Here is a 24,660-nt window from a genome sequence, read left to right on the forward strand (position 1 = left end):
TTAGGGGTGTTGCACATTTCATTACCTCTCATGGTCAAAGCGAGTCTGCTCTTATGTTGTTTTGTTACGTTCTATGCTTCCAAAAAATCTTTTCACATATTTTATTCCATATACTTTAATAATCAACGTAAATTGTTGATTTTATACATCTGTTTGAAAAGTGTCCGAGTCACTTTACTCCCGTCGAATAAGTATCTGTATCTGAAAGGATTTTTAGGAAGATTCTTATGTCAGCAAATTAATACAAAGGACCACATTTTACAACGAACACTATTTAACATACCTTTGGAGTTGTTACTTTTATTTTTACCCAAATCAGATGTCACTTTAATATGACTAATAAAGTGGGGCATGAATGATCTCATGCATGGGTGGATGAATACTTAAATTCCCTTATATATATGAACATGAAACTTGTGCCTAGTCGGCTGTATTTATCTGAATGAACTCGGGCACGAGCGAATGAATATCAATATTACCTTTGCGTCGGTGAATGAATAACGAACTTGCGCAAGGTTGAATACACATGTTGCTTACTTAATTATTTGTGTACTTAGTGTATTGTGATGTCCTGTATGGTCCTCCATAGTTTACTTCTGTTTTGTTTGTCTTTGTTTTGTTTGTCATATACAGATACATATTCACATGTACCATTCAATACTACATCCATACACGCCACACCAATCACACACAACGCATACTATATTTTACAACTCATATTCAAAATATCCATCCTTACTAACCAGTTGCTTACTCTTTACTAGTTAGATAGATAATTCGTTCGAATAACCTGACGTGACCTACACGCATGCGCACACTGAAATATACTTTTGCGGTGATTCACGCTATTTTGTGTTTTAGTTTAGTCATTTATTTGACTTCTACATTATTTCTGGTGCCATTGCGGGCCACAGCTATTATACCCTCAATACCAAGGTAGAACCCATGTGCGATTGAAACGCACATTAATTACCTTGTACATGAGCAAATACATTTCTGAATAACATTGTGCATGGGCAAACAATGCCAGAACTACCAAGTGCATTGCTTAATGTGTATCTGACTAACCTTTTTACATTATAGGCAAACCAATATCAGAATGTCCGTGAGTATGAGTAAATTATACATAAATTACCTTGTTCATGGGCGAATGAAATATGAATTGGAAAAATAAATATCGTGCACTAAATCAAATCAACAAGCATATTGAAGCTAACAATCTCCTCCCAGCTTACCAAAGTGCCTATAGAAAATATCATTGAGTTGAAACAGCAATTGTCAAAATGTATAATGACCTTTTGGAAACCATAGATGAAAATCAAATAACAATCGTGGTCATGATGGACTTGAGTGCAGCGTTCGATACCATCGATATCCCGATACTGATTCAAATCCTTCAAGATGACTTTGGTATACATAGCACTCCTTGAAATGGATAGAATCTTATCTCACGAACAGAACAATGAAAGTTTTAGTCGAACAGTCAGCATCTGACACGGAGCCACTAGGTTTGGTGTCCTGCAGGGTTCTTGTGCCGGACCGGTGATCTTTACCCTGTATATATCGGCTCTCAACCGAGTGGTGCAGAAATATCCAGCTGATCTCTATGGATACGCGGACGACCACAAGATTGCGTTAAAAATTCAAGCGGGAAATTCTCAAAATGACACGACCGTTCTTCAACAACTCGACAGTTGTCTCAATGAAATCATAACTATGACCAATACACTCAACTTTGACCATCACATTCAGAAAAAGTGTCAGATAGCTCATGTGCAGTTACGAAACCTTAGGGCTATACGGAAACATCTCACACAAAAGTCAACTGAATCATTAGTGCATGGATTGGTTCATTCTCAATTCTGCAACAGTTTATTTACAGAAATTCCAGCAGCCTACCAAATCAATAAACTACAGCGAGTCCAAAATCGTGCCGCTAGAGTAGTCAAGAATGCTTCCTATGAAAAACCAAGTACCGAACTTCTGAAAGAATTACACTGGCTTCCAGTTTAGGCTAGAGTCATGTTCAAAGTTTTATTAATAGTCTTCCGTGTCATCAATGGTACAGCTCCAGTATATCTGAGGGAAATGTTTGTACCTACTCGACAACGATACAGACTTCGCTCACAAAGTGACACTAACTTTAACATCCCTAGACAGCGAACAAAATTAGCAGACAGATCTATGGCAGTCGTTGGTCCCAATGGTGGAACGATCTGCTTAGCTATCTGAAAAACATTCAGTCTGAAGCCAGCTTTAGACCAAAACTGAAAATACACTTATTTAGGCAGTTTCATGAACAATGTGTGTAGTCTTATTAAAATACAAAATATCAGTGGTGTAAAATAGTATTTATACATGTCCAAATCTTTATATCTAAGTTCTAGAATCCTGTTCATATTTTTTATGTTTATATGTAAAATGTGTGTTATGTAATTGTAAAGTGCAATAGAATATTTTATAATTTTTGCGCTATATAAATGCCATGTACTTGTATAAACATTTTATTTAACATGTTCATGTGTAAATGAATACATGAATTACCTTGTTCAAAGGCAAAATATTACATGATTAACTTCGTGAATGGGTGAATACAAGCACAGCCTTGCACAAGAGAGAGAGAGAGAGGGAGAGAGAGAGAGAGAGAGATCAGCATCTTTAATGCAATATCATTATTTTAGCAGGTATCTGACATGAAACGTAAGACGCTATGTCCGCTGTCTTATCGCTAAAAGTACGAACAAATCAATGTGAACGAAATATTCTCTATTCCGTCACTGAATATTTATTTTCACTTTCAATTTTTAACCGTTAAGCAAAGTGAATTAGAGAGTGAAAGTTTTAGCTGTTTCCGATTCTCTTAGTATCTTCCTTTTATCGCACTACAGCCGATTGCTTAACGTTTAACGTATTTACACAGCTGATGCCAGTAATTATTGCCGAGTATTCGGTTAATGCTTCTGGAACTGAAGAAAAGTTTGTTCGTCTCTTGAATGAAAAACGTGAAATCACACGAGATACAGGGTTTAAAAAAAAAAAAAAAAAAAAAAAAAAACAGTGCTCTATCTAAAATAGAACAAAGACTGCCTCTCTGCAGTTAGACTATGATTTTGCTAGACTGTACATGTACAAGGCACGGAAGGGTATTTCATAGGTAGATTTTATTGTGAAAATGGATCTGAATAGAATTTGGGACGTGAAAGTGGCTTCGTCAGTCTTCCAACGCTTGCAGTAGTATGTGCCTCCCGAGTTTGAGGACGAATTTCGAATTTGTGGGGTGTATGTCACGGTACGGACTTGATCACGTAAGGGGAAAATATATGTCAGGAAGCCTGTTAGCTCAGTCGGTAGTGCATTCGCGCTGTAAGCGAGGGGTTCCGGGTTCAAGTACCGAACTGACTGCACATTTTTCACATCCTGCGACATTATGATTGACCTCATGGTACCGTACAGGCTGAATCAGACAATATTGTCATCAAGAACAATAGTAAAATCAACAACATTTTAATTCTAACTAATGTCTAACATGATATAACTATTATCAAAATTGCTACAGAGATATATAATAATAGGCCATTCCACAGCATTAACTGTATTAATGACAACAAAATTAAAATTGAGATAATAACATATCTATTGAGAACATTCTTTTGCCTTTCAAATCTGAAAATTTAAATTTATTATCTTACATTTTAGATGTTCATCAATATTTTAAGCATAAACGGGTTTTCTCCTAGTATAGGATTTGGTAAAAATAACCTGATGAAAAATTGTTTTCACATGTATAATTTACAGACAGAAAAACAAGCAAAGACCAGTGATATCTTTAAATTACATTTAAAAAATGTTAAATGCAAAAAATCGAATCAGTCTAATGTCCTTTATTCGGTTTTTAAAATACACAGTATAGGCATTTACAAAAAATATTAAACCTGTTTTGCAATATCAAGCATTGATATAATCTGGATGTTTAGTGACTGTACAACAATATGCACAGTCATTCTGCTTATTTAATAATTGACATATTTCCTCTACTCAAGCACAGATATTTTTATGTGACAGTACCTCAATAATTTTGAAGCTTGTCGACCAAAATAAATGGTTTTCACCCGAAAAAATTGAGGTTACTCTTGGATGTTGCGTTTTTACAATATAAGATATACTAATAAGTACTATGAACCAAGTTATCGGCGGTGACTATCTTATACTCTATATAGCGTCTTTAATGTATAAATATGTATATATATGTATAGATTCTATATGTATATTAATGTGTAATAACTTGAAGACAAACTTATGACAATGATACTGGTGCCTATACTGAATTTCGCAGTTTCTCGAATTCATTGCATAAAGAGCAGTCAATGTGTGGATTTGTTTTAAGAAAAAATAGATAGAGCTAGTGGATTTTTATTTGCTAATCTATATAAAAAAAAATTCATTAAAAGTTTTACGGAATCAAATAAGTATTTTAAGAGAAAATCATCGTCAACTGCATGAAGAAAATATTTCCTGATGCTGTCATTCATCTCATGAGGCATATGTCTACAACATTACAAATGTTTTCTGAACCTATTATACACTTAACCATTTCACGTTTTCCTTATTTCTATTCTCGGAGCTATCACTCACAACATAATGTTTGGTATCCGTTTTGTTTCTATATTAATATCTACAAGAAAAATCCGGAAATAATTTCCAAGACCGCTGCGGGGTTGACATAAAAATGACAAGTAGGAACACCTACACAAAAAGGCAGCAACAAATCAAGAACAATTACATATGTAGCTGGTAAAAAGGGTTTCATACGAATGGCGGATTATATTCATCACACTAAATAATATTATATAAAATTTATAATGAATATCCAAACAAATAACTCCCGTGGCAATTGCAGATTGCTTTTGGTTGTCTTCTAAGTAATAATACAAAAATTCTGCTTCAACGAGGTCCATATATGTATGCTGATATTTCACACCGGGGAAACAGCACCTACAGTCAAACACGCACTCAAATGGTATCTCAAAGACTTTCGATTTGTGCCTTACAAAAGCCGAAGAAACAGAAATTCTTGTTGACAGAGTCAAAGGAAAATCATTCTAGGTATGATTTATCAAATCAGCAATGTACGCTATGTGATGAGTAGAGTACCTAATATAAAGACTAACAGCACTGACGAAGAAAACCCTACTGAAGAAAGACTTACTAATAGGGCAGGGACCACCACATTAATTTCAGAGTAAAGAATAATGACTTTTTCTTGGAAAAACAAGGATAGAACAATCGTGTTTAGTATGCCCTATATGTCATTATCCCAACGGTAAATTCAGTACAGACCTTTTTTGTTTAATCGATTCGAACAGGTACAAGTTTGGTTTAGGACCAGTATGGACAAGACCTAACAATTTCGTCTTCTATGCCGCTGTGTTCTATGGGGGAAAATCACTTATTTGCAGTGAATAAGTTATTACAACTTTTAGAACAACTAGGCTTCCAAGAGTTTCAGACAGCAAGCTCTTGGCCATACATGATCAGGAGAGAAAGGTTTTGCTTCCAGTTCGGTAAACGCACAATCAAATGGCATCTTAAAAGACTGTCGATTTTAGTAAAATAAATCTGTGTCTTACAAATTTTGAAGAAACAGGAAAGTGTTCACGATATGATCAAATTGTTCTCATTATCAATGTCAGAGGTAAATCATTTTAGACATGATCAATTAAATCAGCAAGTTCTACTTTACAACCAATATAACGTTTAGCGCCTCGGTATCAGTATACTCTCTTAAACAATCTTATTTGCCTTTCAGCTATCTATTCTGCAATTGTCCAGTAAGTCAACACTGCGTCTTCTTGCGGATAAACATTGATAATTCTTCATTTGTAAGCAATTCTATAGACTACGTTAATCTGAATATAGAGTATAGGGTAAAAGTATGCTTAGATGTCGCCCTGCTGTAATACTGCCGTATGTAACACTCACTATTTGAAACAATCGCCGCACGAACCAAGTTAAAATGGTTGAAGTGGTATATGATTTCAGGAAAAAAATAAGAATGTTATTGTTATAAATTACTATTCAATGTAAGATTATACCCACATTTAATATTCTAATATTACGTTATTTGAGCCGTGCCATGGGAAAACCAACATAGTGGGTTTGCGACCAGCATGGATCCAGACCAGCCTGCGCATCCGCGCAGTCTGGTCAGGATCCATGCTGTTCGCTTTTGAAGCCTATTGAAATTGGAGAAACTGTTAGCGAACAGCATGGATCCTGACCAGACTGCGCGGATGCGCAGGCTGGTCTGGATCCATGCTGGTCGCAAACCCAGTATGTTGGTTTTCCCATGGCACGGCTCATTTATCCAGCTCGACGAGCTCTATATTATGTAAGACGACGACAGCAGCATTAACGGATAATACGGAAGACGACGTGAAGAGAGGCAATATCATATTTTGCAGTTATTTCGCCTTAAGGTGCGTTTGTTTCGCCAATACTAGAGTATATCAAGTTCAGTTGTATTACATGATCTTTATATCTAACATATTCAATTCACAGTCACATTTTGTGGAAATGCCTTAAACTAACTTAAGTGTAATTATAACAAACAAATAGTAAAGCTTACAAGTCCGTTTCGTTTGCTTAGTTAATAGAAAATTTGTCTAATAAAAATCTTATTTTCTGTTTGTACGCTTTTACTTTCTTTAAAAACTATCATCTTATCTCTGATTTTCTATGTTATGAGGAGAAACGGGGCATAATAATGTAAGATTTAAATAATTCCATGAGTTATCTTCCTTGAGTACAGTTGTTATGCCAGATGTGTATTCAAAGACTAGAAAAACTGATGAAAAATCTAACACCACCACATTAGAATCAAAGGAAAAGAATCATGAAAATAATCTCATCTTAAAGAAAAGTTACATAACCATTGATATGTAAGCATGCTATTCTTTCATAACATCCCAGTTTCTAATTCAGTAGGGACCTTTTTCGGTTCGAACAGGCATACGTTTAGTTAAGGGACAGGGATGTTCTTTCTGGCAACAAGACCAAATAAATTTGTGTTTTATAGGGAAAATGTCAGTTACTTGCAGAGAATAAATTATTACAGATAAAATATTTCACTTATATAAGTAAACTATCATTTGAAATGACGTTAACATGTTTTAATCCTCAACACCATCACCATTTTATTCTATTTCTTGAATATTTACTGTTTCGGGAAGGCAGAGCTTAGGCCTTATAAATCATTCTTAATCTTTGGAACGCGTTCTAACACCAAAGAAGTCCTAAGAACGCATTATCTTCCTTAAGAGGTTTTAAATTATTCATTTTCTATTTGGTATTCATCGTTGTATATATTGCTTTGTCCACTCGCAAAAAATGTCCCATTAGAGACTATACGTCACAACTGATTAAATAAAAATAACACAAAAGGCTAAGGTATCTACAAGTTTCTTATGGTGATAACGGGTCACACATTCAAATCGTATCTCAAGGACTGTCGATTTTATAAAAGCAGCCTTATGTCTTACAAAGTAGAAGATACATAAAAAGTTCTCTCATTATCAATGTAATGGGGGAATCATTTTAGAATCAGCAAAATACGCTTTCCAAGATCTTCTTTACTGTTAATTTTACGTTCAGAGCATCATTAACAGTTTTTCACAAAGATACACACTCCAAAACAATCTTATTTTCCTTTCAGCTAATTGTTCATCAATTATCGCACTAAAATCAATGCTGTGGGAAATAGGCACAAGAGCACAGTAGTTTGCCCTTGGTTGACCACAAAGGAAGTGGTTACGCGGCAAATAGTTCCTCTGTTTGATGGTGAATATTGATGAAGTTTCGAGTGAAAAATGGCATAATTGAATAGAAGAGATATGAAATAGTAGGTACATGTACACTTTGACAGAATGAGAATGTCAGAATGTGCCTGACATGACTTATGATAGGCCAGTTTTGCCTGTTCGGGGCCATTTAGAGAGTTTTCTTCATTCACATGTGATTTGGTTCAAGATGGTTGAAAAAAGAGCAGGTCAACCCCATGTTTATTGTGGCTGGAAGTTTTCCTCTTGAATAGTTCTGTTGAGTGCAAGTAGTTTGAAGGGGTTTGGAATGAAGGAACAGATGCAATTGCGGCAAGTCTCTATATAAAACATATAGTAAAAATAACTGCGGTCTTAGGCCTGATCTGAATATCATTCTTCAGGTTGCTAGATAAAAATGGCGGCGTAAGAATGTTACAAATTTCATTGAAAGAAGCGAAAAGGAGTAAATTCAGCGCGCTGTAATTTTGTTACATGAAGGTTAACACCTCTTTTTATTTTTATTTTTCTACAGTAATATAGTTCTTTCTGAAAATATTAAGTCTCAGAAAATCTGATATACTAAAATGTCTAAAATCAAATATAAATTAATTGGATTTTATATGGAATAAAGAACAGCCGGATTTAGTGGTGTTTAGCGTATACACATCAAATGTTACTGTAATACTGTGGCACTTAATCATGTGTTCATTCATTCGAAATAATCGATGCAAGAATAATATTTAAATGGTAGAATTATGTATACAGATAAAAGATTTCGAGAAAATTACAATACAGTGCATTCGCGGTGCTACGCATCGCAATTTAACGAAATACCGGTATACTACGAAAAGGTGTTGTAGTCCCGGCTGCTTTTCTTCTTATTTCTATGTTACAAAGTCGCGGTTTTACGAAAATGCAATTTTACGAAAAATGCGCACCTACGAATGTATTGTTATGCCCTTAAAGCCTGTTTCAACTTGTTTTAGTTGCGATTTTACGAATACCTGTATCGTCAAAGTTTTCACACCTTCCATAACGGCGTGAAAAACGCTTATGAGTGGAAAGTGTCACTATCAATCGGATGGCATACCAGGCACACTTACTTCGAGATCTATACGTCTCAAACAGTCACTGCATAAAAAAATATAAAAAAAATCTAAGTCCTCATCGTCTGTAAATTGTCGTTTTACTATTCCGAAAACAAATCAGTGTATGGTAGCTGAATCGGAATAGGCAAATGCATTTTTTGTTCTCGTGCAACAATGTACCCTTTATATATTTTATGTACAGTGAGAAAAGGTGAAGAAAAAAAAACGATTTAAAGTTCTTGATACCATCTGAGTTCAGATTCGAATAAGATTTGTAGAAAACCCAGATGTACATATAAAAGTGTGATACATGTACTCTGATACGAAATACCACTGGTTACGATATAGTGTAAATATTAAGGTGCTGTATAGCGAAATTTCCTATACTGCGCTCGAACGAAAATGCGATATTACGAAAAAAACGGCCGGTCCCTTGGCTTTTCGTAGTATCGCGATGGTACTGTATAACACTTATAATGTAAATTTTGATATCTAAAAATGCTTAATTACTACACAAGATCTATGTTCACAAAAAGCACGTGTAAACACGTACAAACAGTATTGTGTTTAAGGTTAAAAATAGTACACAATAAATGTATAACTTGGCACAGTGTATGAATCTGTACACCACTTAGCTATATGTAACAAATGTAATTAAAATGTTAATTCAGTTCAACATACGCAGTTAGTCGTATATGTTTTCGGAGAAAAGCCGGAAATCAACATGTTCTGAAATACAGTAACCTAATATTCCATTCATTCATCTTGTCTTTTTATCATGTTTAACTGTTATAAACTTGCAATCAATGCCAATCCTTCTCAAACACGCGCCATGTGTCGCATTTATTTATATTTTTTACTTGCGGAAGTAATAAGTTTCCACTCCTTAGAAGCATTTTCGCCATTTAAACGGATTTTAAACTGAAAATGTTACTATTACCATTTGTCTTGCAGTTAATGTGTAAACATTAATTCGAACGATGACGCTGGACATGTATCAAATGAACATAAAACCTGAATTTCCGTAGAGTTTGCTAAAGATATGGTGTGGCACACTTTATAGTAAATTAGTCTACACTCCTTTAATTGAACAGATTTTGAATTGAAAAAGTTACTGTTCTATTCAAATCTTATTACCATTTATTTGTCTGCTTTACACATATCTGCCTTGCAGTTAATATGTATTGTGTAAACATTAATCAATGACGCTGAATCGCGGGATGCAAAAAAAAAAAATTTGATGATTCCATGCGTTACTACTTCTGTGTTCATTCCCTATTAAAATTATAAGAATTGTTGCATTTTTTTTTAATTGACAGTTAAACTTGTATTGACTGTATAAAAGCTTAAGTTTATACGACAGGCTGATACTTGCCACTCTGCCATAAACTCTTCTTAACCCTTACCCTGCTAAATTTCTAAAATGGACTGATCCTTTATTCAGTTTGGGCAGTACCATTTATTATTTGAAGGGGTGTTCACTGAAAATTTACTGACTGAATAGCAAACAGTGCAGACCATGATGATCTTGGTCTGCGCTGGTCGCAAAGGCAGAATCACTTGCCGCCAGCAGGTTAAAGGTTAATAGCACTTCCAGATTTTCTTACATTTTTACTTTTCGCCGACTCATAGAAAATAGCATAGTTAGGAAGATGGTTTTCAAAGAAAATTTCAGCGTCAGTACAAGCAAGATAGACAGAAAGGAAGCCATTTCTTGATTTTAACATACTTGTTGGTCTAATATTTGCCTAATGACTGCAAAGTGATCGAATGAAATCAACGTTATCTCGCACATCTGGCTCTAAACTATATACACACTCTATATTTTCATGACAGTACGATTAAATCACATGGTTTTGCAAACACATTTTTCTTTGACAACAATTGCTGATTCCGTCGTACAATGATTGTGTTATTGGACTCCTTTACACCAAGTGTCAGTTATATGAAACTCTACTGAGAAGTTCAATCAATTGTATTTCATGTTTGAAAAAAGACAAAACGTGTGATATTTATAGGTTATTAGATTTGTATGAGTTTTGCAGCGGAAATATTGCGCGACTTTAGGGGCGCAATATTATTCCGCAAAAGAATGGCATACATACGTATCTACACTTAACATTATTATATAAAAATGATTAAAATTTGTTATTAAGCCCGAGTGAAATTGAAAATATCGTCATTAAAGAACTTTTAAATGTGACGGCATACATGAAACTGATGTCACAAATGACGTCACACGCCCGATAAGGAAACTATTGACGTTTCAGGTCCTATTGAAACTTAACGAAGTTTTTAAATGAGTATGTAATAAGACACATCTATTTCCTTGACTATAATTCTTTTAGCAAGTCTTAAACTATTTAAATATTTAGTGACTGGTTCTTGCCTTTGATTACTGAAATCTCAAACATAATTTTAGCCAGTGATTTCATACATTTCAATAATGAAATGAATACAAGTTACCACACAAAAAAAAAAATGCTTTACGAACGTTGGAATAAAGGTCTTATAGAGCACCTACAAATGAATTATTCGAAAACTGGAAAACAAAATACATCTTAAGAACTCCATTAAATACGATCATGTAAAAATGACGTTCGTCTTTCGATCATTTGTCTCAAATTCCGATATTAAACGTCTTACCTTTTTCGTTATCACTTAACATATGTCCGGCCAGCATAACTTCAGTAAAACAAGAACACATGGGAAGGAAGTCTTGTTTTTGAACGGTCTTGCGGTCAAATTATGGAGGATAACATATTGTCATGTTTTAAGGTAGTTCTGCACGTTTGGAAAAAAAAATTTTCTACAATGTAGAATTTGATTAAACTCCAATTTTTCAAAACTTCAAAATATACCTAGAAAATTCAGCAAATAAAAAAGATAGGGTCGTGTGCTTGATTTTTTTGCTAGGCTGGTTTGAAAAATTTGGACCTCACGCAATATTTCATAATGGGAGTCTATGGGAAAATCATAACTTTCATAACATTTTCGCGAATAGAATTTTTTCTACAATGTAGATTTTGATGAAACTTCTCACAATTGTAAATAAACACATGACCTATAATTTGGTGAAATAAGATGTATAGGTCCGTGTGCTTACTTTTGAGATATTTTACCATGATTAAAGGGAACCGGGCATTTCAAGTTAATTTTAAGAAATTACTTTGATTTTTTTAACGTGTCATATGTTTTAATATCATATTTTGACTTTAGAAATATAGCAACAGTGCCATTATAACAAATTTACTCACATGTTTCGAATAATTCATAAACTGATTTTCATTTCCGTACGCCGAATCCAGGCTTTATTCTACGTTTTCCGGATAAATGACGTTACGCCATCACTTCCGGTTTTTCAAACGTGCAGAACTACCTTAACTGAAAAAGGCAGGAAATCAGTACAAACACTTCCCTTGGATGAAACCTATTATCTCTGATTTATGAACAGCATGAAATTCTTGAATCGTTCTATGTTTAGAAAATAAATACTTGGAAGAGTCAGTTAATAATGATTGTCAGTATTCACAGTGGTTATAGTAACATAACAAAAGCCGACGAGCAATGTCATGGCCGTATAATATATATATTTTTTCCTTGGTGACGTTCAAAAATATACAATGTTTATTACTTTTTTTTTCTTTTGAGAGGAAATAACGTTTACAAGTAACGTAATAACAACCAAATATATATTTATATCAGAAACAAACAATTAACCTCGCTGTTAACTTTAAAGTTAAGAAATTGCCAACTAACTTTTAAGGCGTCGTAATTTGTCAAACAATTGCAGTCAGAAATTAAAGATCTCTGTTACCGATGAACTACATCAGGGTACTCATGGAAAATGTGATTAAAGGCGTACGCTAGAATTTGGTGCGAAAATTTTCCCAATAACAGAATTTCTTCAAATTTTGGGTATTGAAGGACAATCATCTAAGAAACAAAAAAATGCAATAAAAATCATAGGTCACCGGTATCGAAAAAGAGTTATCTGCCCTTGAAAACGGCATTTCCCCTAAAAATGACGTTTTCAAGGGCAGATAACTCTTTTTCGAATCCGGTGACCTATGATTTTTATTGCATTTTTTTGTTTCTTAGATGATTGTCCCTCAATATCCAAAGTTTAAAGAAATTCTGTTATTGGGAAAATTTTAGCCCATCTCATATACAGGGAATTCTAGCTTACGCCTTTAACTGACAAAGAATTCCAAACTAAATGACAAATGAATCGAAAACACCTTTACTCGGGCGATCCCGTTTTCAATGTATCATTGTTGTCTAACAGCCTATTCAGCTGAAGACATTGTGTAAAAACATATGGTCCGTATACAAGAACGTTCATTGTAAACAAGTAATTTCAGACCACACAGCAAGATTGAATGATTATGGCCCATCTCTCAATGTCATTCCCCTTGAATAAACTTCCAGTCATGTTCGAGATATGAATACATGTAATAAAATATAATAAATGGATATATTTCAAAAGTGGTGCAATGTAAAATTATTATTCTTTGCCAGTGCAGTATCTAATTGTCCCTTATCATTGTGTTAATGTAAACAAAACCCTTATCACTTTTTAATATTCTTTCTGACAAGTATAATAAAATGATAAAGGTTGGAGATAGAAAAGTGAGACAATTCAGACATGCACAATTATCCTTGTATGCAGTTTAATTTATGCATTGGACGACTAATTGAGTGAAGGAAACAGCTATAAAAATAAGCAAGACACCGATGTGGTTCCTGTATACAACGATGTCCTCTTTCAGTATATTCAATTTCAATTTTAATAAAATCCCTCTTTTACTGTCAGGACAAAAAAGGCTACGTGTTAATTTGAAGAAGGGAGATTACAAGAAAACTAAGCAAGGAGTTGTAGGTCTTGTACCTTTAGGTTCTACGTGCGCCCTTCATCTTTTATGCAGTTTGAATAATTCCCCTGCAAGAGCTTCAGAATTAAAGCCCGGACAAATTAATTTAGTTAAGGGATATAATTAAAAAATAAAGTAGAGATACAGTTCTATCACAGTGCACTTTCTCTCAATGCCCTCTGTCACTGTGTGACAATTCAACAATACCCATGTGCTAGTTTTTTGGTTTCTTTTTTATTCTCGGGACATAATTATTATTAGTTAATTTAATGAGACAATTAAAAATGTAAGCAATGTACAGCTGTGGTACTTGTACACAACACTTCCCTGTAATAACTTCTATTTTACTTTATTGTTATAAATAAATTCGTTACTACAGACAGATTGCCCTGAAAACTTGATTCTAAAACGGGAGGTACATGAAAAGTTAGGCAACTTGTGACAGACAGATGGACAAACAGACAAACAGTAGGTGGACAAGTGGTTACTGTAGGATTTCCACAATACAGCGGGCCACTAAAGATTCAAACATACAAAGATAAAGCACAAAGAAAATACTTCAAAATGAGAAAATAAACTTTTACTACCTTCGATCGTAACAATGTTTAAAGCAAATATTCAAAAAGCAGTTATCTTGAAAGCAAATTAATGTCTTAAAGACATGCAGATCAAATAGCGGACTCGAGAGTGGTTCCAATAAGCCTGAAGCTTTCATCACAATCGAGCTAAAACAAACTATTATAAACTAACTAAATAGTAGCATTTTAATGGAATAAAAAAATCCAGTTTGAAGCCTGTTATAATTAAGTAAAACAAATGGCAACACAATCTTGTTTTCTGTACTAATAAGGATTAAGAACCGAGATATCCAAGTAACTCATGTCAATCTTGCATTCAAAGCGTCGTGAGAAAACAATCTTATCTGCCTTCAAGCTAGATAATCTTCAATTTTCGGTCTTATATCATCGCCTCTGCTACTGTTACAAATCAAATTGTGTCTACTTTTCCATTTACTGAGTAATTGGCATCGATAATAGGTTCCCGTATGATAAACGAGCGATAATAGGTTCCTGAGTAATGAACGAGACATTAACGAATACACTAGATAGATAAAATGCCCTTTGAGCTACAATCACAGTTTGGGAGATAATTGTTGATGTCATCTTTTTTGAATTTTTAAGTGAAACTCTGATAAAATAAATTAAACTAGAGAAATTAAAAAATACAAACGCATTCAAGCCGATACATACATTTGAAAAATATGATATTCTCCATCATGTACGCTTACCAATCTGAAATGTTCCTTCATAACTGGTTGTGAAATGTATGCTACTAAATCAAATATATCTTTAATTTCTACAGGTACGAGTGACAGTGTAAATACGTTGCATGTTGTTACAATACATTTTCCCAAATTCCGGCTGCCCAGCTCTTGTATTTTTGAACTTTCCACAAATATGAAAGAACTTCAAGAGCTTTTAACCTTTCAATTACAATAGTGCGGCTTTTAGTTTTCTAACAATTACTTTTCAATACAAGTATGGCGTTGTTTTTGATTTATATCAAAAATGAATATTTACATAGTAAAAATAATGAAAATATTCGGTTAATTTTACACAAAGCAATGTTACTTAAAATAACATAACTAGGATGTAGTGATGTAACTACATTGCGTTCTACCTCGCTTAATAAAATTCAATTAAGTCCAGATCACAGATCAGCATTCAAATTTGTTCAGTTGAAAATTGATCAGGTCGTAGATCAACATTCAATGTTTATCCGAGTCCGAAATCGTAGACCAATATCTAAAACTGTCCAGGGTGTAGATAAACATTCCAAAAATATTCAGTAAGCAGATCATAATTCAAAAATGCTCAGATCGTAGATGTTCAAGTCATAGATGAACAATAAAAAAGACCAGGGTCTACATTCAATGTTGGTCTACGACCTGAACAATTTAAAACCTCACAGGCACCTCCACTCAACTTACATAACATGATGGAAAACTTCTTTTCACATTTTTTACTCTGTAGATAAATAACTGTACGTCACAAACCTTGTTATTTGATTGTTTAGTAAAAATCTTACACACATTCAGCAGTAGGTAAAGATTTTAGTAAGTAGAGCCTGTCGTACAGATGTAAACCTCTGCTCACCCACGTATGGAAATGTATCGACCACATTATTATATTACATGTTCCGAAAGCGTTACAAAAAATAAAATCTGTGAAAAGATCCTTTGTAAACAAAGAATGCAACAAAGAACAATAATAGCAGACTCGGTTTTATTGAGTCTGTTCATGAGAGAAAATAAAATGTGCAACACCAATCACGTCCCCTAGCACCGGCTTAAGCGGAACTCTATTACACATATTTTGAATGGACTCCATGATCCCAAAGGACCAGAAAATATAACAACACTGAATCCAAGTACAGGGAGACTTCTTACAGCCGCCACACGGCACTTAAAAGATTGCTGTTGTGATAGTTAATTAAATATGTAAAAAGATCCTTAGGAAGTAAAGAATGCAACCAAGAAGAATAATAGCAGACTCGGTTTGATTGAGTCTGTTCATGAGAGGTGATAAAATGTGCAACACCTCTCACGCCCCCTAGCACCGGCTTAAACAGAACCCTGTTACACATATGTTGAATGGACTCCATGATCCCAAAGGACCAGATAATATTACAACACAAGTCTTTTTTTAACTATGGCAGAACACATACGCAGACACAATATCTTTCGACATGAAGTACGAAGGTTTTAATTGATAACTACCAGCGGCAAGTAAAGACGCAGTATTTATTGTCTCTGATACTTCCGTGTTGATGAGATTTGTGGCCCAGGGAAAATTTATTATTGTTTGTTCTGTTACTGAAAATCTATTTCCTGGTAGAACTTAAACTCAATGAATAAACATTTCTCTCACGCTCTTCCTTGTATCGTATATTACCTGATTGTTTAAAAGGGAACGTTTCATGTTCATACAAATGAAAGAAGAAACGGCTGCATTTCCTACTATTTAACATATCATTTGTATTGTTTGACTAACGCTTAAAATAGAGAGGTTTTCTATTATTTAACCGACTTGAAATTACGTTATTACTCTTATTTCATCTTTAATTTAAAATTCCTTGCTACTGATTCGAACAATTTGACATAAACCTTGAGACATACCCTTTTAACCCTTAGTCTGCTAAATTTCTAAAATAGACTAGTCCATCATTCAATTTTGGCAATACCGTTTATTATTTAAAGGGGTGTTCACTGAAAAGTAACAGGCTGATCTTGGCCTGCACTGGTCGCAAAGGCAGAATCACTTGCCGCCAGCAGGTTAAAGGTTAAATAAGGCACAGTGCAGTGCTTCCGAGTCCCTTGCGTCCCTGGTATACAGAACAAATGAAAGTTGATTCCACCATATAAAATAACTTAGTCAGTGATGTCTGTCTAATAACATAATGTCAGATGAAGGTCTCCGGATTACCGCAGGTAAAGAAAATTTGTTCATAAATTCAGACAATATTTGATAAAGAACACTTTATGACAAAATGCCTCTTGATATTCAAAATCTATTCAGTCTCAACATAAATGTTATGACAAATGGTATAAAAGTTTGTGAGTCAGGGCTCTGATGATAAAAAAGAAATAATTATTGTCGAATTTTCTTTTAACTACAAGAAGAAGAAAATGACTACAACTGTATTATGATTTATATGTTAACGCTTACCCTGCTAAATTTGTAAAATGGACTGGTCCATCATTCAATTTGGGCAATATAACTTTAGAAATTTCGAAAAATTAAGGACCATTTCAAATAAAAAATATATTATTGGAAGAAAACCGTATTTCTGCGACAATGAAGACCCACTGAAAAGGAGCATTGTTGTATATGTGAGTGTAATAGATAATGCTGAGAAATCCACCGCCGTGAAAGGAGAAAGTTGCTTCTTTGCAAAGGGTAATTTCTATAAAATAAAACTAATGAAATTCGTATGGAATGTAACAAGTGCGCGTATGGTCGTCCGAGTTCCATCTTAATTAAATAGGTAATAACGAGAAGCAATTTGTAACATCTGAATGAATTAATTTATCAAATTATGTTTAAAAAAATGGTCATAATGTAAAATAAAGAATGGTCACCCCGTATTTTTGACAATTTGTTAGTTTATAAAGTCAGACTAAATCTAAACTATACAAGTCATCAATATGGAAACATAAATCTAGAAATACGATTTTCTTGTTACAAGACTCATCATTTATGTGGCAACAGCTGCATGAAGTATTTGCTATTATACAGTTTTCAACTCCATTATGTCAATTTTTCAGCTTATATTGAGCAACAGTCATTTTGGTAACTCATGTATATAGTATTGGAAGTTGATGCTTACAGAAAATTACAACTTGTAAACGAAACTTATAGCCTTAATCTTGCGAATTTAGTGGTTTTAAAACTCCTGTAGGCAGTATGGCGGCTAGTTGTATGCAAGCAATTGACAAATTTGTTAAGAACATACATATAAATTTAGTCGATTACTGTTTATTGCAAAGCTTAATGGCCTCGGCTGAGATCAAACTCGCAACCTCCAGCACAACTGACCTCCAGCTTCTCGCCGTACTAATGCCACATACTTTTAGATCTGTCCTCGACATTATTTAACTGTATCAGTGTTTCCACCTCGAGGTATAGATTAAATGATAAAGTACATAAGCGTGGAAGGTGGCAGATGTTTACAGAAATAATATTGAATTTTGTATTTACTACGCGGTGTATATTTTCTATTTTCTCTAATACTTCACGGTATATTGGCTTTTTCAATATCTATATTCTTAGAGAATTGTTCAGTTGTAATATGCAATTGTTTACTGAGTCATACACGCTTCTTTGTAAGAATATTTTCAGCCGTTTGATATAGTTCATATAAAGTATACTTGCAAGCACGTACTGCACAATTATCAAACGAGTGGAAACCAAGCAGCTGTTTCTTGTTTTAAGGAATCAAAAGATAAAGATCATTTTGAGCAGAATTATTATAATCTCGGCGTAATAGAAAACTATATTGCTATAAAATAAAGGTACTAAAGGATCCGAATGAAATTTAAAACTGGCTTAAAACTTCTATTACGACTTGACCGAATCAGTGCATCGAAAAGCATCCACCCCCATGAAGATCTCAGTGCAAACATACCAGTTCTGCTAACAACATTTGATTTGTGGCACACGCTGAGATACTGCTGCTAAAATAGCTTTGTATGAAGTCAGCAACATAATCATTATCGATAGCTTCATAATCATCATTATTATTCATCATCATCGTGAACTGTAACGTAATATTATTATCACCCTCATCATCATCGTCATCGTAATCATCAACATCATTAAAATCACCATCACCCTAATCGTTGTCACCATCATCATAATCACCAACATCATTATAATCACCATCACCATCATCATAATCACCAACATCATCATAAGCATCATATAATTTTATGTAAGACGCAGCTACGTAGTTGCTTTCCAGAAAATCAGAATAAAATCCTTTATCCAAAAGGAGTCATATGAAATCATTAATAGTTAACGAAGTTTTAATAGAGCCACAGGGTGATTTCATTCAAATTTTCTTTTCAGTTTCATTGCTATTGTTTACCAAAGCACTGTTTGAAAAAAATGCTTACCAGTTCTTTCAACTGTAAGCTGCTGAATAAATATTGGAATATCTTGATTCAATGGAACTTCAAAGTGTTTTTAACTCTTATTGATAGATTTCTTGTCTTGAATAATTTTTTTTTCGTTTATCTTTTAAATTTTATTTCGATGCACATATTTTGATCGTACATAGAACGTTTAAATAATATCCAGTACTAGACTAGCCACTAGACTGATAATAAATATATTTCAATCTACATTTTCCCCCTTTTCTCGAATTCAATTTCATATAGACAAAAGCCAGTCTATTTTAGAGATTTTCACAGAAGAATGATGTTAAAATTATATATGATATTGGACATAGGATATAGACTGGCTCAGTTCACTACATTCAATCATAAAAGTGTAAAAAGATATATCATAGTCTAGGAGCTAGTCTAGTCCAATACGTGCAAGTAAGCTGAAACATTTTACATTTCAGGTCAGTCAACGTTCAAATAAAATAAAACCCTGATGATTATCAGTTAATTACAAATTATTTTATTACCTCAGTTGGTTTAGTGTAGGATTTTCGATCGGGAGGTTCGAAGTTCGAATCAGAAAGCTATTCAGTCGTGAAATTTTCATTGAAAACCCTTTCGAATAATAAATGGTACTGCCCAAATTGACTGATGGACCAGTCCATAGGGTAAGGGTTAAAGTAATGAAAAAGGGGTCTATGTCATGTTCACTCTGCTAAACCGACTGAGCTAATGCCGAATTAATATAAACTATTAGTTACGATCAAGATAACTCAATTCATAGGGTTTATTGCATTTTAATATATGTTAATTGAACTAACTGTATTTTGAAGATAACTACAAAATGAGGCAGTTATTCGACGGATATACATGTATTTTATTACTTTCTGTCTGTAAAGATAAATGATGCATAAACCAAATTGAAGTCATTGCTTTTTAGTAGAAAACAGATGTGTAGCGAGGTCCGTCTCGTGGTAGTGTTTTCAAGGAAAAAATCTTGCAAAAACAACAACAACAACAAAAACATTTGAGCAGATACTGATTGCAATAAATATTTGCCAAAGTTGTCGCTAATTTGTATACCCGGACCCTTTTTCTCAGATGTTGTTCACTGCTTTTTTCGGAAAGAAACTACCGCTAACGATTATTTAATGAGTAAATAGGGAAAGGGAATGACGAATTGGATGTTATGAAAACCGAAAATAAATAACAAAAATTCGAAGTTAGAAAAATACATTCCTATGCTTAATATGTGCGAACCATTTATCTTAAACCCAGGGCAACAGATCGCAGTTCACGCCTGGTAAACAACAGAGCTACCTCTTTCAGAGGTATACGGTCGCGATAAGAGAACGTTAACAAAGGTGAGTGTCATAATATTTTTTGTATTTTTTACAAGCATTGTATCGAAAATCAAATATCGGGGAATGGTAGGCGATGTAGATTTGATTTAACTTTACAGGGAACTTAAAGTTCGCTAGTTTATTTTTAATTTGTGATCGTGGCGATGTTTACCAGCAAGCTGATTTAGCGGTAAACTGGGCCGTTTCGTCATGAAAGCCCTCACAATAAAAAGTGAATATTTCTACTCGCAAACCATTTTTGGTACAAATTTTATTTCCAAAAACATTGTATACTGTACAGCTATTTCACGCCTACCCGGTTTGCTTCTTGATATCAGTTAATATGCAAATATGTGACAATGAAAGTGCTTTCATGACGAAACAGCCCAGTTCACCGCTAAATCAGCTTGTTTGTAAACATCACCACGACCTCAAATCAAGAATAAATAAACAAACTTTAAGTTCTCTGTAAAGTTAAATCAAATCTACATCGCCTACCATTCCCCGAATTTTGATATTCAATACAATGCTTGTAAAAAATACAAAAAATATTATGACACTCACCTTTGTTGACATTCTTTTATCGCGACATGTACTAGCTCGGAAGTTGCGACAGAGCAATTTACCGTATACCTCTGAAAGAGGTAGCTCTGTTGTTTACCAGGCGTGAGTCATAACATTTTAGACTCAATCAATTCATTAGACATCTTTGAACAAACGCAGTCTTAATCAGCAATGCATTATTGTTAATATGATACTATCTACTTATTTTGTTTGACTTCTACTGCTTAGGAACAAATATATTTGCGTCCCTAATCTGAGTTCGTTCAAATGAATGTTTAATGTATATATCAGCTTTCAGATATAGACTTCTGCACCATTGATTCTAATTTATAATAAATGAGCTCTTAAGAAGTGCTTGAGAGCCTAGGCACCCGAGGATTTCTATAGTGATATCAAACACTGTTTTGTTTATTTAGTAACAATAAGAATGCTTTACAAACAGTCTGATTTCTTGCGCTTTTTCCGTAATTTCCGTAGTTAACTTCATGCAATCCTTATCATTAAATTATTTTTGATAAGACCTCAGTTATCGGCAACTTTCCCTCATGTGCAGAGACAAAATACTTTGCGCAGGTAGTGATGAAACCGACACGAACAAACCAGATATAATTAGGATTCGAACATTATGTATCCTAGATATAACGGCCATTGGATATCGAATGCTTCGAACACATAACAAAGTTGGTCTAGAAATTGTTTTTTCCAACAAACAAGACAACATTGGAATGGGAGTCTGGTGTCATTTCTGTTATTTTACGCAGCCTTATTTTATATTCAATACCTTTATAAATCACGTGACTAGGTCTGAACAGGTAAATCATGCCGCAAGCCACTGACTTTTTTTTGTATCGGCATAAACCAGTTTCATAAAGAAACGATATATATCATATTTCAATGTAATTTTGAAAAATTCTCCAATTCAGTGATAGTTTCTCCCGTTTTAATTAATATATAACATCCGATGTTTTTAGATTTAAAAAAGCGTGGTGTCTGAAAAACAGACAGGTGGAAATTTGGGGTTAACATGTTAACATATCATGATCTATATGCAACTTTAAATAGACGTTTTGAACAAATTCAAGATGTTTGTTTATCATAGACTAAGTCACTGAAATTAAATAATGACATGAATTTAGAATATTAAAATGCATTTTAATTCACATTTGATATAAAACTGACCGTACAAAAAATATCTAAAAGTTTTAAAACTATTTTGAACAATAAAAAGGCCAAAAGTAGCATCTAAAATTATTTTGCAGCAAATGGAAAATATATATAAGCGGGCAAATTGACACGAGCGGAATTATAAGCTTTAAAAACCAATCGACTCGAAAACGTGCTGTTATATCTTATCATCTCAGTGCACTTATTTCCTTATGTATGTACATATTTGGTTCAAATTAACCCTTGTCATGCTGGTCACAATTGATTCTGCCTTTGCGACCAGTGTAGATCATGATCAGCCTTCACATCTGTGCAGTTTGATCTTTATCTGCACTGTTCGCCATTTAGTCATTATATTTTTGGTAAGCACCCATTTTAAAGCTAATGCTACTGTCCAAATTGAAAGATGGACAAGTTCATAATAGTAATTTAGCAAGGTAAGGGTTAATTGTGTGAAACCAAACTGACCACTTACCTTCAGTTTAATTACATCACCGATTTTCTAGTCGTTTTGCAATAAACATCTGTTATATGGATATCTTTAATGATTTTATATCAGTTTCAATGACTAATACTTTATGAATTGTTTCCTCTTAAAGAAGCTTTAGGCATGCCTAAGCATGTTTTAAAGGTCTCAATGTTTGTGCATTTTATAGATTCCAGCTCATTGATACGACAGGGTCTAGACTTGATAACAATTATACGGTAATAAAAATGCCATTAAACCTTGGTAATAGACAGTATTGATGACACTGTAACCCAGATAGTGGCTAAGTCTGAACTTATTTATAAAATACATGTCAAATAAGGTGGAAGAATATGCTTTCATAGTGGAAAAACGTCAATATATTGTATCATTTTACAAGTCAACTTTAGATACTATTTCAACACTTTCGCCGATTCAATATTTCTAAAGCAAATATTTCAGGTAAATCCCAGGTGAATAAACAATATTTCATTGATTCGCTTGTCATTTAACATTTGTTATTAAATTATTTAGAAATTGTGTTTATTATTGTTGAAAACAAGTTTAATCTTACCATCCGAGTCATAATGATTCCAAACGTCCATAAACTGACTCGCAGATATCTTTTTGAACTCCCGTGTTTCCTTGTCACGAAATTGACGCAGGAAATTATTCTTGCTTTCCTTTTTCTCTGAGCAAGATACACGCTTTTCCGCCATTTCCGTTTTAGAAAATTATCCGCAGCAGGATTTCATAGAAGAATATACAGAGTCACTTTTCTTATTGTCAACTGACTTTTGTCGTCTGCTACTGAGCTAAGTGTTTGCCACTGCGCATGAGCGGGGGAAAGGCGCGTGCAATCAATACCAACTTTCAGCAACAGGTGTCAAATACCAATCTCCGTTAAGACTTAGCTAACTTCACAGTTAAAGCATAAAGTTGCAATAATGTTTTGCAGAAATTAATTAAACGCAATCAATATGTATTAATCAAAGAAAGCGCCATTCCTTGCCGATAATTTGGAATTTACATTAAACTTCTTAATATTGAAATCAGATAATATGGAAATATCCTTGCTAATTTTAATCGAACAACTTAATCGAAGCAGAACGTGCAGGTTATATTACTTTAATAATTTCAGACAATTCTAAATGTAAGTGCGCATATTATTGCATAAAATTGTAAGAGTACAATGCCGCTAAAGTAATGGGTCCTAAGAAGTCCTACAAATTTACATCAGCTTCAAGCATTTTCACAACAAAAAGCACAATATGACATCAAGTCATAATAATTATATCCCTACATTTGTACATTGTAAATGCAGATGGACTGCTAAGCTCATGAAAATTGTCAAGACCCGCACATTTAAACAGTTGTCTTTTTTTGAAATATAAAGATAAAACAGTAATACAAAATATTACAGAAATTTGTGTTATTTCAATTATTAGACCAGATGTTTCATTATAATCACTTTTGAATAGGAAAATGTAACTTGATTTAATTTCATACAACCTAGAAATGTCATTTAATATAAGAAGTATCCGTTAATAGTGTTATACAGGGCAATCAAATTGTTACGATAAAATCATTCGTAATCGGTATTATCAGATTTATATACGATATGAAAACTGAATGTCTTTTTCTTTGTGAATTTATTAGTAGACATTCCTTTATCA

General features: G+C 33.7%; 1 protein-coding gene across 4 annotated transcripts in view; it reads right to left on the reverse strand.

Annotated features, from left to right (window-relative positions):
* LOC123549531 (calbindin-32-like) overlaps positions 1-23,816 on the reverse strand; it is a 100,711-nt gene extending 76,895 nt beyond the window's left edge. For 3 of the 4 annotated variants that reach the window (XM_045337694.2, XM_045337693.2, XM_045337691.2), the window contains exon 1: positions 23,559-23,816. In XM_045337694.2, the coding sequence (XP_045193629.2) occupies positions 23,559-23,703 (145 nt within the window). In that variant the 5' untranslated portion in view covers positions 23,704-23,816. The remainder of the gene's footprint in view (positions 1-23,558) is intronic. The other variant, XM_045337692.2, reaches the window with a different exon arrangement.
* Positions 23,817-24,660: the final 844 nt, after the last annotated feature.

This window comes from Mercenaria mercenaria, chromosome 6 (genome assembly GCF_021730395.1).
Source record: "Mercenaria mercenaria strain notata chromosome 6, MADL_Memer_1, whole genome shotgun sequence".
Lineage (NCBI taxonomy): Eukaryota > Metazoa > Mollusca > Bivalvia > Venerida > Veneridae > Mercenaria > Mercenaria mercenaria.